At 51.3% G+C, this 13,643-nt stretch overlaps 7 protein-coding genes across 7 annotated transcripts; 6 read left to right on the forward strand and 1 right to left on the reverse strand.

The window, feature by feature from the left end:
* Nucleotides 1-19: 19 nt before the first annotated feature.
* On the forward strand, nt 20-1,241 carry CC77DRAFT_1058745 (hypothetical protein; the record flags this gene model as incomplete). Its single annotated transcript, XM_018528163.1, has 4 exons — nt 20-88; nt 138-161; nt 209-725; nt 772-1,241. The coding sequence occupies 4 exons, from the start codon at nt 20-22 to the stop codon at nt 1,239-1,241; spliced, it is 1,080 nt and encodes a 359-aa protein (XP_018388422.1).
* A 200-nt stretch (nt 1,242-1,441) lies between these two features.
* On the forward strand, nt 1,442-4,217 carry CC77DRAFT_929819 (hypothetical protein; the record flags this gene model as incomplete). Its single annotated transcript, XM_018534128.1, has 3 exons — nt 1,442-2,348; nt 2,398-2,708; nt 2,757-4,217. The coding sequence occupies 3 exons, from the start codon at nt 1,442-1,444 to the stop codon at nt 4,215-4,217; spliced, it is 2,679 nt and encodes an 892-aa protein (XP_018388423.1).
* A 74-nt stretch (nt 4,218-4,291) lies between these two features.
* Nucleotides 4,292-5,925, reverse strand: CC77DRAFT_1017840 (hypothetical protein). The gene is made up of 2 exons (XM_018524484.1): nt 5,361-5,925; nt 4,292-5,309 (listed from the first exon to the last, which is right to left on the reverse strand). Exons 1-2 carry the CDS (start codon nt 5,703-5,705, stop codon nt 4,452-4,454), a joined length of 1,203 nt encoding a protein of 400 aa, XP_018388424.1. The 5' UTR covers nt 5,706-5,925; the 3' UTR covers nt 4,292-4,451.
* Nucleotides 5,926-6,587: 662 nt separating this feature from the next.
* On the forward strand, nt 6,588-8,872 carry CC77DRAFT_684448 (glycoside hydrolase). The gene is made up of 2 exons (XM_018532751.1): nt 6,588-6,698; nt 6,750-8,872. The coding sequence occupies exon 2, from the start codon at nt 6,760-6,762 to the stop codon at nt 8,410-8,412; it is 1,653 nt and encodes a 550-aa protein (XP_018388425.1). The 5' UTR covers nt 6,588-6,698; nt 6,750-6,759; the 3' UTR covers nt 8,413-8,872.
* On the forward strand, nt 8,873-10,327 carry CC77DRAFT_684449 (hypothetical protein). The gene has a single exon (XM_018532752.1). The coding sequence runs from the start codon at nt 9,332-9,334 to the stop codon at nt 10,154-10,156; it is 825 nt and encodes a 274-aa protein (XP_018388426.1). The 5' UTR covers nt 8,873-9,331; the 3' UTR covers nt 10,157-10,327.
* CC77DRAFT_684450 (hypothetical protein) lies at nt 10,328-11,350 on the forward strand. The gene has a single exon (XM_018532753.1). The coding sequence runs from the start codon at nt 10,498-10,500 to the stop codon at nt 11,275-11,277; it is 780 nt and encodes a 259-aa protein (XP_018388427.1). The 5' UTR covers nt 10,328-10,497; the 3' UTR covers nt 11,278-11,350.
* A 678-nt stretch (nt 11,351-12,028) lies between these two features.
* On the forward strand, nt 12,029-13,372 carry CC77DRAFT_1058750 (hypothetical protein; the record flags this gene model as incomplete). Its single annotated transcript, XM_018528164.1, has 1 exon — nt 12,029-13,372. The coding sequence occupies one exon, from the start codon at nt 12,029-12,031 to the stop codon at nt 13,370-13,372; it is 1,344 nt and encodes a 447-aa protein (XP_018388428.1).
* Nucleotides 13,373-13,643: the final 271 nt, after the last annotated feature.

Genomic DNA, 13,643 nt, shown 5'->3' on the forward strand with positions numbered 1-13,643 from the left:
TGCAAGCGTTTGGTGAGCAATGGCCATGCGCCGCACCGTCGCATTTGCGACTCAAACACTCACGATTGCAGTACCCAAGAACCGACGAGTAAGACAGAGCTAGTACACGGAAGCTGCATGGGCTGACATCTGCGCAGCCAAAGTTTGACCTACACCTAAGAGTGAGCTGCCCGTACCAAGGCGTAGGATGCTATGTTGACGACGCCAGATAATCGACCTGAACAACGTACCACTCGTATCTGGCACATCGTTTATAAAATGGCACCTCTCGCATTCGACAGCCGCCGAGCATCGCGGCCGCACAGCCAACTGCCAGGTCAAGGACCACAAAGTCGCTTACAACTACGACATCACCCTCCCTGTCCGCCTTACTGTTGACAAGAATGGCATGCTACAGGAGTGTTGCATCGAGTTCGAGGTCGTGCAAGAATACGGCAGAGGCTCGGGAAGAGGCGAACGCATCACACTGGGAACCATTAAGCTCAATCTCGCCGAGTACGTTGAGCAGAGCGAGATGGCGGCCATGGCGGGTGAGGAGCCAGGCGTCACACGGAGATACCTTATGCAAGACAGCAAGATCAACAGCACGCTCAAGCTCGGGATATACATGAAGCAGACGGAAGGCGACAAGAACTTCATTGCGCCTGCCCTAAAGACGGCGCAAGTTTTTAGTGGTATCGCTGGTATCATGGCAGGAGAGCAGGCCGAGCTTGAGGATCACGGAGGTAAGGCGCACCCGACTCAACCACGAGCTTGTACTCATATCCACAGTTGCGCCCTCATTGACGAGTAAGTCACGCGAAGCCGGCGAACTCCAAGACATGTATCGACGTACGCTCGCCGCATATTGGTCCGCACAACCCGGTGAGCTCAAGGCAGACGAATGCATCGAGGACATTTTTGCAGGAGGAGATGGATGGGGCGATCGCGAGAAACCATACTCTCAGCAGCCGCGAGCCCAGCCCTTACGGTTCGCAGCGGGTGATAGCAGCAGCTCTGTGAGCGAGAGCGAGCCCAGACACATGCGCGGCAGCAGCAGCTCTCATCGCAAGTCGCATGAGACACTGCGCCCTGGAGACACAAACTCAAGTCACTCACCCAACGTGCGGGGCAGAGGAAGTCTGGAGCAGCAGGCATCGCAGATGAAGGCGGAGGCTGCGCGAAAACGACATCGTCCACACCACGAGGTGGATGAATTTGATTTGCGAGAAGACCTAGTCAGCTGGCATCGTCCAGCCTAAGAAGTCCCAATGTAGCACTGTAGACACAAATCCCAGCACCTAATATCTAACTTTGAGGTGACGCAACGTATTATGACGCGCCTCGCACGTGAAAGCGCGATGGCAGAATTGGGCGGTCACGAAAGTTGATGCACGCATTGCACTTTCCAAACCCGTTACAACCATCACTATTGCACGTCTTCACCACGCCGAACTCCTTCATGCTTGCGCCCCGTACCCCTAGTGCATTTGTATGCCTCCGATGTGAAGCGCAAATTACCCGGCGGCGACTTCCTGCCTTTGCTCGTCCACGATCCCACGCCAAGTTTTCCGCATCTACTCGCCGCCACGATGATGCCGAAGAGCTGGCGGTGCCGTCGCAGGCGCAACAACCAAAGCTGAAGATCACAAGAGAAGTGACGCCCTTGAACCGACTAAGGAGAAAGAAGGGGGGTAGAGTCATACGAGAGACAGCAAATTTGGGCGTGAAGCGATTGGGCGACGATGCCGATATTTTGGTTCTGAGGGAAATCGCAGAACTGACACCAGAGAAAGCCGCCGAAAACCCTGAAGAGCCTGAAAAGACCGTATCCTCCGAAGCTCCTGAAATCCCAGACATAGTCGCCTCGCTGCAGGAGGAAGGGAAGGCCGTCACGCCGGAAGAGATATACGAGCAGATCGAAACCTTGCGGCCGAAAAATGATAGCGGCCTCGATGAGCCGCATTATGTCAAGCAAACGACCTTTGTCAAGCTTAGGAAAACACTCATGAATGGTTTCACACATCAGCAGTTAATAGCATTCTATTCGGTCGCTAAGAACATACGGAAAGAGAAAGTGAAACAGGGTGTCATAAACAGCATCAAACAGAAGCCAGGATCAGGAGACCAGGATCGGTCTGTAGAGCGCTCTGAGTGGCAGCCTGGTACCACGGATATCACCCAGCGCTTGCCTGGCGTCGATCGTCATGTCAAAATCAAACGTTACCGTAAAAATGTCAGCAAACAGCTGCTCGTTGATCGCATACTGAGGGACGTCTGGAATCTCATGCTCTTGGAAGAGATAGAGTCGCCTGGAGAGCTTGAGCTTTCCCTGCAATCATGGCAGTTGGCGCTCCTGAAGGCTGGCGGTACGTACATTAGCACATGTCATCATGAAATTCGCTGACATGGCTGCAGAAAAGGAAACACTGTTGGACAAGATTCGACGGACCCGGCGAGCAAGACTCGATGTATACAAACAGCACGGCATCCTTCGCATCACAGCAGATAAGACCACAGCCGAGTACGCTGCCGACGATATCGAAGAAGCTCTTCAACGCACGGAGATGAAGGGGATGAACTTGAGCAGCTATCTGCATCAGAGTGCCAACATCGATGTTACATCGAACCCCAAACCAAATTTGGTTTCGTTGTTCTATACACAGAAAGACTTCGATATTGTCTCGATGCTGACTCGTACGAGTATCGAAGCTGTCGGCAAGACCATGGTATGCCCGGGCTTTGTAGAACGTTCTGAACGTAGCTGATTCCTGCAGTTAACGATCAGAGGCTTCGACAAGAACTCTATAGACGAAGCGAAACGAACACTGATCCGCTTCCTGCCTTTCGAAGAGCCAGTTACACGTACTTTTGATACGCAGCAATTGGGAAATGACGATAGCGCAGCATTCTTATTGCCAGTGTTCCCAGCAGACAGTTCTGTAGAGTACAAGTACCGCAGAGGAGATTTAGGACGTCTATCGATACCTATCGTACGCCTCACGGAACCTGAATATGTTGATTCTGAGGCCGAGAAACTTGCGAAAGCCCCGAAGACAGCATTGCACGCTCTAGTGAATCGCACTACGGCGACCGTACTACGATCTGCCTCTGATGTGTCACTGCCTACACATGAGCTTAACCATTGGATCCCGGAACCGACATATAAGCTCTCTGCTGAATTTGGTCAGGTATTGTTTCCCCTGAAAGATGCAGACTCCAAACGAGTAGTAGAAGCAGCGCTCGCCCAACCATCTCAGTCGCCTTTTCTGCCGACAATCCCTGGCTTAAATAACCTCCTTGCCTCACCCAATCTGACAGCTACTGCGCGCTTGCAAACGCCATCTTTACACTACCAATTCAGACCTGATCTCTCGAACGCGTCTGGCCAATTGTTCCCCAGTCTCAACGTACAGATGCGTACCGGCCGGAGTGGCGCCAGAGCAACTCTTCACAAAATGACACTCAGCTTCCAGCAACACGTCCACGATGTTCTGCTCCCTGATAGAGCATCAGATGTACGATTCTATCGCCGTGGAAGTCTGCACTTCAGCGTCAAGGACCACAACGACGAGGACGTACAGGCATGGGTCTATGCTGTGGTAGAGAACATTGAGAGTGGCGGCCGCCTCACCGCTCCACCCCTTCGCATCGAAATTCCCGAGTGGACTATACCAGGAGTTTCGAGTGAGGAAAAGGGGACACGCAATGTCACATACCACTTCTCTGGTGTCCAATTTCGGCAATCTGTCACCGGAAACTTGTTCGGTGAAGATATCTCATATAGCACAGTGCAGTCTGGCAAATTTGGCGCAAAGGGCGGTGTACTCACGGCACATTACAACGGCCATGGCGATAGAGAATTGCGCAATGAAGTCACCGTCAAAGCTTTTGTGGAAAACTGTTTGGATATGGTAGACCTGATTACCGATGCCAGCATGCAGACACTGCCTGTGTCTAGACAGCTTCGCCCACGGTATGGGAATAGTGAACGCAAGGCGAAGCGGAGCGAGATGTCGGCTAGTGAATCTCAAGCTGCCCACGAAAACGTTGAACTGGCAAATGGTGTTCTTGAGCCTTTTGGGCAGCATCCTCACCATAAGGACGATATTAAGGTTGAAGAGGATATGGAGGCTGATGCAAAGGTGGTAGAGGGTCAGCCTGCAGATGTGAAACAGGAGTCACGATCTGACGACCCACGTGCGGAAAGACAAAACGATACTACCCGCACTTTGTAATGAAATCAAACTCACCTCCTCAAATCAACTTTCTATGACGCTCCTGGTCGTGACTTGATTGACCGACATCTGTCGTACACGGGCTCACAATCAGTATTGCTAGCACGGAAAACAAGATGGTAATTGGATAAACCAAGATTTCGCAAGGAGAGGATACGTTGTAGTCTGGCAATTTCAATCGTTGCTAATACAACAACGGGAGCGAATATGCGTTGTTGATTGTACTTGAGATATCTACCGCGAGTCTTGCATAAGCTGTAGCAGGCCTTCCGCCGCATCACCCTTTACACCGCCGACACTGCGAGCCAAGCTATACTGTTGTTGCTTGAGTCTTTGGAGTCTATAATGCGGGTCTTCTTCCCGCAGGTTGATGCGATCCGCGTCGTGTTCACCTATTCGTATCCTGGACTCAGATGGCGGCTCGTAGTAACTCCTGGCTCGGATGGGTGAGGAGAGCTGATCAGGAGCTACAGAATGGGGCAGCTGAGGCCCGGGTGGTGAGGAGGAAAGGACGTATCCGGGTATCATACGTGATGATGCTGGCATATTGCCTTGTGGGATTGCGAACTGAACTGGTGCAGGACCAAGTTTACTTATAGGATGGAAGGGATCCAGATTTGCTTGCACAAAAACAGGTCCTTGATCGCGTCGCGGGGATGATACAGTAATGTTCGGTACGCGGTAAGCGCCCAAAGACTCGCCGGAAGACGTCATGGCTGTTGATCTCGACGCGTTGAGCGCGTCTGACGAGTAAGAGGCACGGGCTTCGTAAGGCCCGATGATATCCGCGTCGCGCTTAGTGACCTGGTTCGTCTTGATCTTGTACAGGCCAAACTTGAGGCGCGTTCGCAATTGTTCGGCACGCGACCTCCTCTTTCCTTCTGCGACTGCCGGCGCGGGGGCAGCGGCCGGCATCGCTACACGTTCTCCGTGTTCACTCTTTTGGCTGGCGCACAAATCATAGTTGAGAAGGTCAGAAAATGACTGGTTGCTCTTCTGAGAAGCTTGCATTGGCTCTGGTTCGGGCGATGGTGTTGGTGTGGCGCGTTCGGTGGGTGATCCTGGGTCCGCGAGGCCGATGGGATTGTTCTCCTTGCAGTTGTTAGTGGCGCGAGAAGGTGCAGGGCACGATGTATCATCTACCGTATGTTTCTGGACAGCGTCGGTGGTTAGGCGCGTGCCGGTGCTGGAAAGACTCTCGTCGCAGGCACGAGCGAGCATCTTTACGCTCTCGATAGATTCAACACCTTCAACTTCTTCTATGCCCCTCTTCTTGCTATTTGAATTCGTCTGGGGAGTCATGAGATTTTCCTTGCCGGTAGGGTTCGTTGGAGTGTGCGTCGTGACTTGCTTTAGTGGGCTTTGGGCGCGAGCGACTTCAGCTGGATCGTAGGCCTTTGGGGTAGAGGGTGTATTGATGGCTTTGGAGGTGAGATCGCCAAGCACGCGTCGCGAGGGCGTCTTGGAGGGAGTATGTTGAGAAGCCATATTTGGTCTCTGTGGTGTTGTGGCGCTCATGTTGTCTCTGCGGCTTGTCGGCTGTTGCGACGCGTTGAGATGGGGACGAACGACGCGCAGGGGTGCACTGTTGATTTACGGACAGAAGACTAGTAACAGAATGGCAGTGAGTCTTTTCAGCTCCTTTAAAACTTCAAGAGAAAGATATGAAAACAGAATTGGAGTTGTGGAAGATGCGTGAGAGCAGTCGCGTCGTGGTTGGGGAAGTCGCATTACAGGCGCCAGCCGACGCGATTGGGTGGCATGTCAGGGTCCAGCTTGGCGAAATGGCGGGATGGCGCCTCGACTAGTAGAGCGAAAAGTCAGGACAGTCCGCAGGTACTTCAACTCTACTCCGCGTCTAGTTGTGTACATTGTCCTCTACCCTCATCGTGCTCTGAATCGGCAGTAAACACGGTGAGCCTTCCGAGAGACACACTGCGGCTGTTTGCTATTGCACCTTGCACAGTTGCCGTTGCCGCAAGCTGTGACGCCCCAGTATGAAGGCCGCTATCAATACATCCAACTAGTGCACAGGTTAGGCATTTACGCGTCAATTGACCAACTCTCTCTCTCTCTCTCTCTCTCTCTCTCAACTCATGGCGACCGATATACGATGATCGTAGCAGACGCGTCCTGAGCGCGAGCACGCTCGAATTAGCCCAGGTACCGAGGCAAGCTGGGTAATTGGCCCACAGATAAGATAGCACGATAAGATGCAGCCACAATTCGTGCACGCACCTGCATGCATGCCGGACGCACTTGCCTACCTACCGGATCTCCAGTTCCTTGCTTTACGTCATCACAAAGATGTAAATGCGTGGTTACGCGGCTCCACCGCGGCTCCACCACGGCTGAGGCACACCTACTAAACTGCACCCAACATTCGGCTCACAACCATCACGACAAAGGATACGCTCAGACCTGAGACCCAAGACATCACTCGAGTTCTGCTACATGAGTCATTCTCTTCAACATCAGTTGGTATGTTCTTTGGTCAATGCATACCCTCACCAGCACACTAAATGAGATCAGCGCATTCACGATGAAGGGATTCCTTCAAAAAGCCAAGGCGGAGCTCAAAGGCTTCTCTCAACGTGACGAGTCTGGTAACTCCCATTTTGGTGGAAACCAACAAGCACAACATCAACAGCACTTTTCCCCAGCTCATCAGCAAGGTGGCTTCGGTCACGACCATGGCCATGATCAACACCATGGTATCAGCGACCCGACAACGCTGGATGTTCTTCGCTATCGCTATCACCATGGAACCAATCTTGGATCTGTTTACGTTATTGAACGATGGCTTCAGGGTTCTCGATTTCCTGATGGTGCTGAGGGATCAAGCGAGCTTGCAGCAGTGCAAGCCTGGGTGGACAGGGTTGGTGTCGCTGAGACGAAGCAAAAGTTCGAGGAGCACTGGGCCAATATTATACACGATAACGCCATTGGATGGCTTGCTAATGTGGCCAAATGTACAACTGTCCGCCTGCCCATCGGCTACTACGACCTCCCAGGCGCCGTCTTCACCCAGGGAACACCTTTCGAGCCCTATGCTGAAATCTACACAGGAGCATGGGACAGTATTCGTACCCTAATCCAACGTCTGCGCGCACGTTCAATCGGCGTTCTGGTTGATCTGCATGCACTACCAGGGGGCGGAAACGCGCAGGAACACTCAGGCACTAACAGTGGGCGTGCCGAGCTATGGACCAATCCCAGTAACCGTGCGTTAGGTGTTCGCTGCTGCCAGTTCATTGCAGAAGATACCAAAGCGGGAGCTGAGATTGCTGGTCTCCAACTCGTCAACGAGGCTGAATGGGAATCAGAGCGCATGTACGAGTGGTATGACGAGTGTATAGCCGCCGTGTCCGCCATAGACCCCGGAATTCCTATCATAATATCTGATGGCTGGAACCTAGGCAAAGCGGTAGATTGGTCTTTGCAGAAGAACTCCATATACTCGCATCCGCAATGCCCAGTGGTGGTTGACACGCACTATTATTGGGCTTTTACAGACCAAGACAAAGCGAAGACACCACAGCAGATCATCGGGGAAGCCGGCACCAAGCTAGAACAGTTGGATGGTAAAGAAGGCTCTGTGCATGATCGTGGTGCAGTACAGGTTATTGTTGGCGAATACTCCTGCGTTATGACTGAAGACTCTTGGGCCAAGGGCGGCGGAGTCCCCAAGGAGGAGCTCGTACGACAATTTGGTCAAGCGCAGAGCAGAAGGTACCAAGAGAAAGCTGGCGGCAGTTTCTTTTGGACCTGGAAAATGGATTGGATGCCTGGCGGCGAGTGGGGGTTTAAAGCTAAAACAGAAGATGGGAGTATTGTGCCACCCCAGTACACAAAAACGACCGCTGATGACAGACTCCGGATGACCGAAAAAGCTAGACACGAGAAGGACGGGCGTATGCATGAGGCGATTCAACAGCACGTGTCCTATTGGCGCGGCGTGGATCCCAATGGTCATTATGAGCACGAAAAGTACGAATACGGCTGGCAGGTTGGTTATCAAGACGCTCTCGGCTTCTTTGAGGGCAGAGGAACACAAGGCGACAAAATTGGCATGTTCGAGATATGGATCCTTAAGCGGATTAGAGAAAGTGGGTATAGAGGAGGCTTCACTTGGCTATTTGAGCAAGGTCTGAGAAAAGGTGCACAAGACTGCTACTCTGCAGTGGGCGTTTAGGGTCTGTGCACGGACTATGTGACCCTCCTCCACTGCCGTTTCTTGTATTGCCTCGATCACAAGGTGCGTGCTTGGTGCGATGACGTTATAGCCAACAGTAAGAATATTGACCTTTTGTGGAAACCTTTTGTGGAACACCTAAAGGGACGATGCGCTCCAGTAACAAACAGTGTACAGTCGACTTTAAGTGTACTGTATCACTCCTTCTCGATGCCCTACTATTGATACCTCCTTCACCCTCGAAACTGACCTTGCGCAAACCTTCGACATCTGGGGACCGCCGGAATCACTGACAACTGTCATCTCATGCTCTCTGATATTCCTGAAAATGCGCCTAGCGAGACGTTATTCTCGTTCTACGATACACCCTTTAGGCGGCCCTATCAGGCCTACTGCGTAACGGAAGCTTCTTCACGCCCTCCAAGTCCGGACCCTCTTGTTCAGGAACCCTTTTGCGCATCCGCGCCACCCTTGTGGCCGGCCGCTGACAGGGCATACTTTACGGACACTGAAAGATTCGAGCAAAACAACTCTCGCATTCAAGCTGCGGCAAGCAGTCCTGAGCAATATGTCGAATCTGTAACATTAAGCAAGGTGGAACAGTATAGCAAAAGACAAACATCTCCGCCCAACGGAAAACTATTGTGTGAGCGTACAGGATCGGGAAAGGATCCAAATCACATTACACGAGCTGTCAGTCCACGCGGCAGCCACTCGTTAGCTTCATCCGAAGTGGTCGCGTACGACCAGCCACCATCACATGCACAGCTGCGACAATTGGAACCTTCCACCAGAACAGACACTAGGTCCGTTTCACGCAGACCAATGGAGCATGGGAATCGTATGGGAACACATCAGCGCCCGTTGCCACCGCTCCCACTAGAAACGGGCTCGTTGAGATCCGTACCTAATCAACAAGATGACACGTGGAACAAGGAGGCATACAAAGAAGTGTATGAACAGTTTCATACGCAAAAAAATCATACCTTTCTCGAAGCTCAGCAGCTCCAACACCGAAACTTTGCCACGATGGAAGTCAGCTGAGTATCTTATACCACGTCGATCACTGCCGGACCCACCTGTACCATGCCTATGGAGTCGAGGCACTGCACCAGAGGGAAAGATCACACCTCTGAGCTCGACTGGACATCCGTATGTCGCCACCGTGTGCGAGTCGAGTCGAAATTTGTGGGAACGCAGTATTTCCAGCGATTACGCCCAAAATCGTCCCAGCGCCAAGCAGCATGTATCTCGTGGCCACTGGGAAGATATAGATAATGATGTGAGAGCACTGCAACAAACCCAAGACGAACACGCAAGCCAGGGATACAAATCCGGACGGCTGCCTTCCCACAAATTGGCCCTGCCGTCTCTGATCTCCCAGCAGCGAGATAGCTCCCTCCAACCAGTACATTCCCTCGCAAATCCTGCGCCATCGTTTCACTCGTCAAGCGACATTCAGAATGGTCCTAGACCGCCGCCTTGGGGCTCCTACGAAGATCTCGAGATCCAACGTCGACAACGCGGGGACGCAAGAGAGCGCACCAACGTTCAATTGAATCGTTTGACAGCGGACAGCGCATCGATGTATCAGAAGTCAATATCTTCTGACAGCGTTGGCAAGGTTCCTTCAAGGGAGGTAGAACAGTACAGAGAACAGATACTTGGCGTGTATCCCGACATGGAATTCAACAGAGACGATGGATTAGGTGATCCGAGGTGGTGTTGCTGTGTTATGATGTGATCGGTATCAGATCCATGAGAAAGCTTCATGGCTATCGATGAGATTTGTAGATATGGTTCTACACCTCAGGACTCTGTGATCTACACATTGGAAGTCAGGGAGTTCATACGATCGGATGTCACAGCCTGGGAAGTTCAATAGCATCACCAATCAGTGCTACAAACACAGCGCACGTCTATCTAATACGGCCTCATATAAAGTCAGCGGTGTCGCCACCTCATAAATGCTATTGAGTCCAGCTGTCTTAACCACTACCACGATACCTCATCAACCGCGCCTGGTGCTTGTAGAACAAGCCTTGTTAGATCTATCGAAAGTCTGTTCGTAAAATTCTTTATAGAATGCATCTTTCACAGAAACTCAAGCTGCGCTCCGATTCTGTCCCCCTTCTTCGACACTCGGCCAACAACATGACTTCCAAGACTTCAGAAGCCACAGCTCCAGTAAAGACCCGTAACAATCTTAACATTAAAGACAAGCGCAACATCAAAATTGGAATCGTCGCACTTCGGACTATCGGCAAATGGACTGATAAAGCTGCACTGACGCTAGAGAAGCTCGAGAGTCAAGACACGTCGAAGCACAGCCATGAGCACAAGGACCGCTTGAATACAAATAACAGGAGTAGTGCGAACGGAGAAATTCAGGAACCTGGGCTATGGAGGGAGACTGTGGTGTGTCCTGTACCTGTTCGAACTGGTGTTTCCAAGGCAGCGGAAGTACGCGACGAGCCAACGGCGTGTCGGGAATTACTAGCATTTGGAAGGGAAGAAGCCCACGATGCCGTCCAAGTAACCGAGGTTCCAAACCGGGAGGATCATCATGCGCACACCTTAGCTACTGTTCCTGAGTACTACAGCGAGAGTAGTGATGATGAAGACGAAAGAGATACCTGCGGCGAAAATGTCATTAGGAACGATGCTAAAATCCACACGGATACAGACCAATGCTCTTCGGATGTTTCGAGCGATGGAGAGGAAGACAACAACGACAAAAATTTAAGTCCTGGAAATAGCGACGACGAGACCGACAGTGATTCAGCGGATAGTTCAGATGATGTCAGTGATTCAGGGGAAGAGGTAAGGATAAAGTATTTGGCTGTTTTACATGCGAAGAAATGATAGACTGGAATGGCGGCAGCAGAGGTGGTCGCGTTACACGGAAGAATGGTTTGATTGAGTGATATAGTTCGGAACATGGTAGAAAAACCAGAATTCAGTAATCTTATTTGGAAAGCTATGGTTTTACTGAGTATGAAGTTTTCGCTATGGTGATCGGATCGTTATGCTGTAGCACTTCGGCACATGTACCGCAAAGGCTACACAATTGTTGAATTATGGACTAACTGAAGTGTATTGAGATACGTTGTAATGCTCTATCTACGGGTAAAGTAGTCCTTATATCCCTTAAACCTTTCTTTGTCTTGAAGTTTGACTGTATAGTCGTTTGTCTTAGACAACAACAATGACGTACTTGTGCGACAACAACAACAACACCTGGCTTATCGCTGGAACAATTTTGTCGCATCGTTTGCGAGTTCTATTCTGGATTTTCTGAGCGCACCGATGTAAAGCTTGTAGTAGTACTGTGGTATTGGTCGGTAAGTGAGGTTGGTTTGCTTTCGCAAACCGCGAGTATCTCGCCTTCATACCATTGAACAGTATTTTACAAACACTCTTAGCGCGTCACTTATTTACACTCACTTTCGCTTCTTCAGAATACCGCGTTTGCCTTTCCATCCTGGGTGGCAACAAGTTCGGAGAGCCCCGTTGATCGGCTTTGCCCTGCATGTCATTCTTTTGGGTCCCGTCCGTATCCTCACAGCAACCACCCGCATCTTCGTCAACAACACCACAATTGTTGATCGCGACAATGTCAACACATTTTCGCCCGCGTCCGCCTACTTCAGGACCTCCAAGCCCTACTCGTCCATCAACAGCACGCTCTACGATTCGCGCGATCTCTCCATCACCGCCGCCGAGTTTGAGTGACGCACTGCGACTGGATCTAGCAAGCACTGGCACGCCGAATTTCGATCACCAAATTACACCTGAGAGTGCAAGAGAGCGGCCTAAGAGTGATGGTTTTAATCAAACATACATGTATGGTTTCGGCGAACAAGAGACAGAATTTACAAACTATGTCGCAACCGCGGAAAACGGCAACTTCGGCAGCTCTCCTGCAGATATCACTGCCAACGTGACTACCAAAAGAGGTGGCAGTGTAATGGAAAGGCAATCGCCAGTGAAGCGCACTTCGAGGTTGAGTAGTCCCAAGAAGCGGCCGTATAGCACACCAACGGAGCTATCCTTGCATCGCCTGTCGCCATCACATGGCCACGATCGAGAACAGGGTGCGAGTCCACATCAAAAGCAGGTTCAAGTCGAGAGCGACAGCGACGCAAATTGGGATTGCCCAGATACACCCACTCCTATGACAAATTCCCAGAAGCGCTCGGCATATCTCCCACTCGGCAACCCAACGCCTTGCCCCAACTCCAAACGCTCTTCTAAACCAAAGTCGAGATCAAATCCTCCCATTCTCACTTCTACTATCTCAAACCCAACACCAAAGCTCGAGTTTTTCGAATCGTTCGACAATCAATCACCCTATCATTCTAGATATTTCGATATCGTTCATCCGCAAACGTATTCTAGAGAAGAAGAGACGCTCAGAGAGTTTTACGCTCATGCCGAACGTAAGAAGATGCGCGAAGCTATGGAGACAAGAGCAAGGCCAATGGAGAGAAGGCCACTCATGTCTCAGCCTGGCTATGTGTCGTCAACAAATGACGGTGCGGCGATGCAGCGACCAGAACGGGAGCACGGTATTCACCCACGAATGCATCTAGCACCGCGACAGCACGCCGTGGATGCACCTTTGCGGGACAATGTAATAGGGCCGGCCTCCAATGTGCAGCGACAGGTATCCATATCCGAGGACTCCCACCTCTCTGGGGGCACAGCGTCCAGCAAGCAATCTGTGTTCAGTACGCCTGGAAGAGACGAGATGGAGAGAAAAAAGGCGCTTGTCGAGGATGACGAAGGTCCGTTTGCTAAAGCGATAAGCATGGCCGATCTGGATGAGCGACGCAGGGTAGTGAGTGAGCAGCGTGCGGGAGACGATCGAAGGGCTGCAATCTTGGAGGCAGAGAGTAGTCAAAAGAAGAGAAAAGATAGGGCTTGCGGATTGGGAGTGGGATGCAATGTGATGTAAGGGCTCACCGAAAGTTTGAAGACGTTCGTCTTGACTCCGTGTCAATGCGAGGGAGCGATTGAAGGTTTCTGAATACAGGATGCAAGTGACAAGAATGAGTAATGAAGCGGCCATTAGTTCGATGCCTCAAACGATTTGAGGCCTATGGTATTGTAGTAATAAGCGTATGGCAATATCTTAAATGCTTGTGAAAGTGAACGTATCGCGATCAAACAGTGAATGCGACTTCCGGCCGGCGGATCCGTGATGCACCCTTGTACACCTATTTCAC

The sequence above is a fragment of the Alternaria alternata genome, assembly GCF_001642055.1.
Source record: "Alternaria alternata strain SRC1lrK2f unplaced genomic scaffold CC77scaffold_5, whole genome shotgun sequence".
Lineage (NCBI taxonomy): Eukaryota > Fungi > Ascomycota > Dothideomycetes > Pleosporales > Pleosporaceae > Alternaria > Alternaria alternata.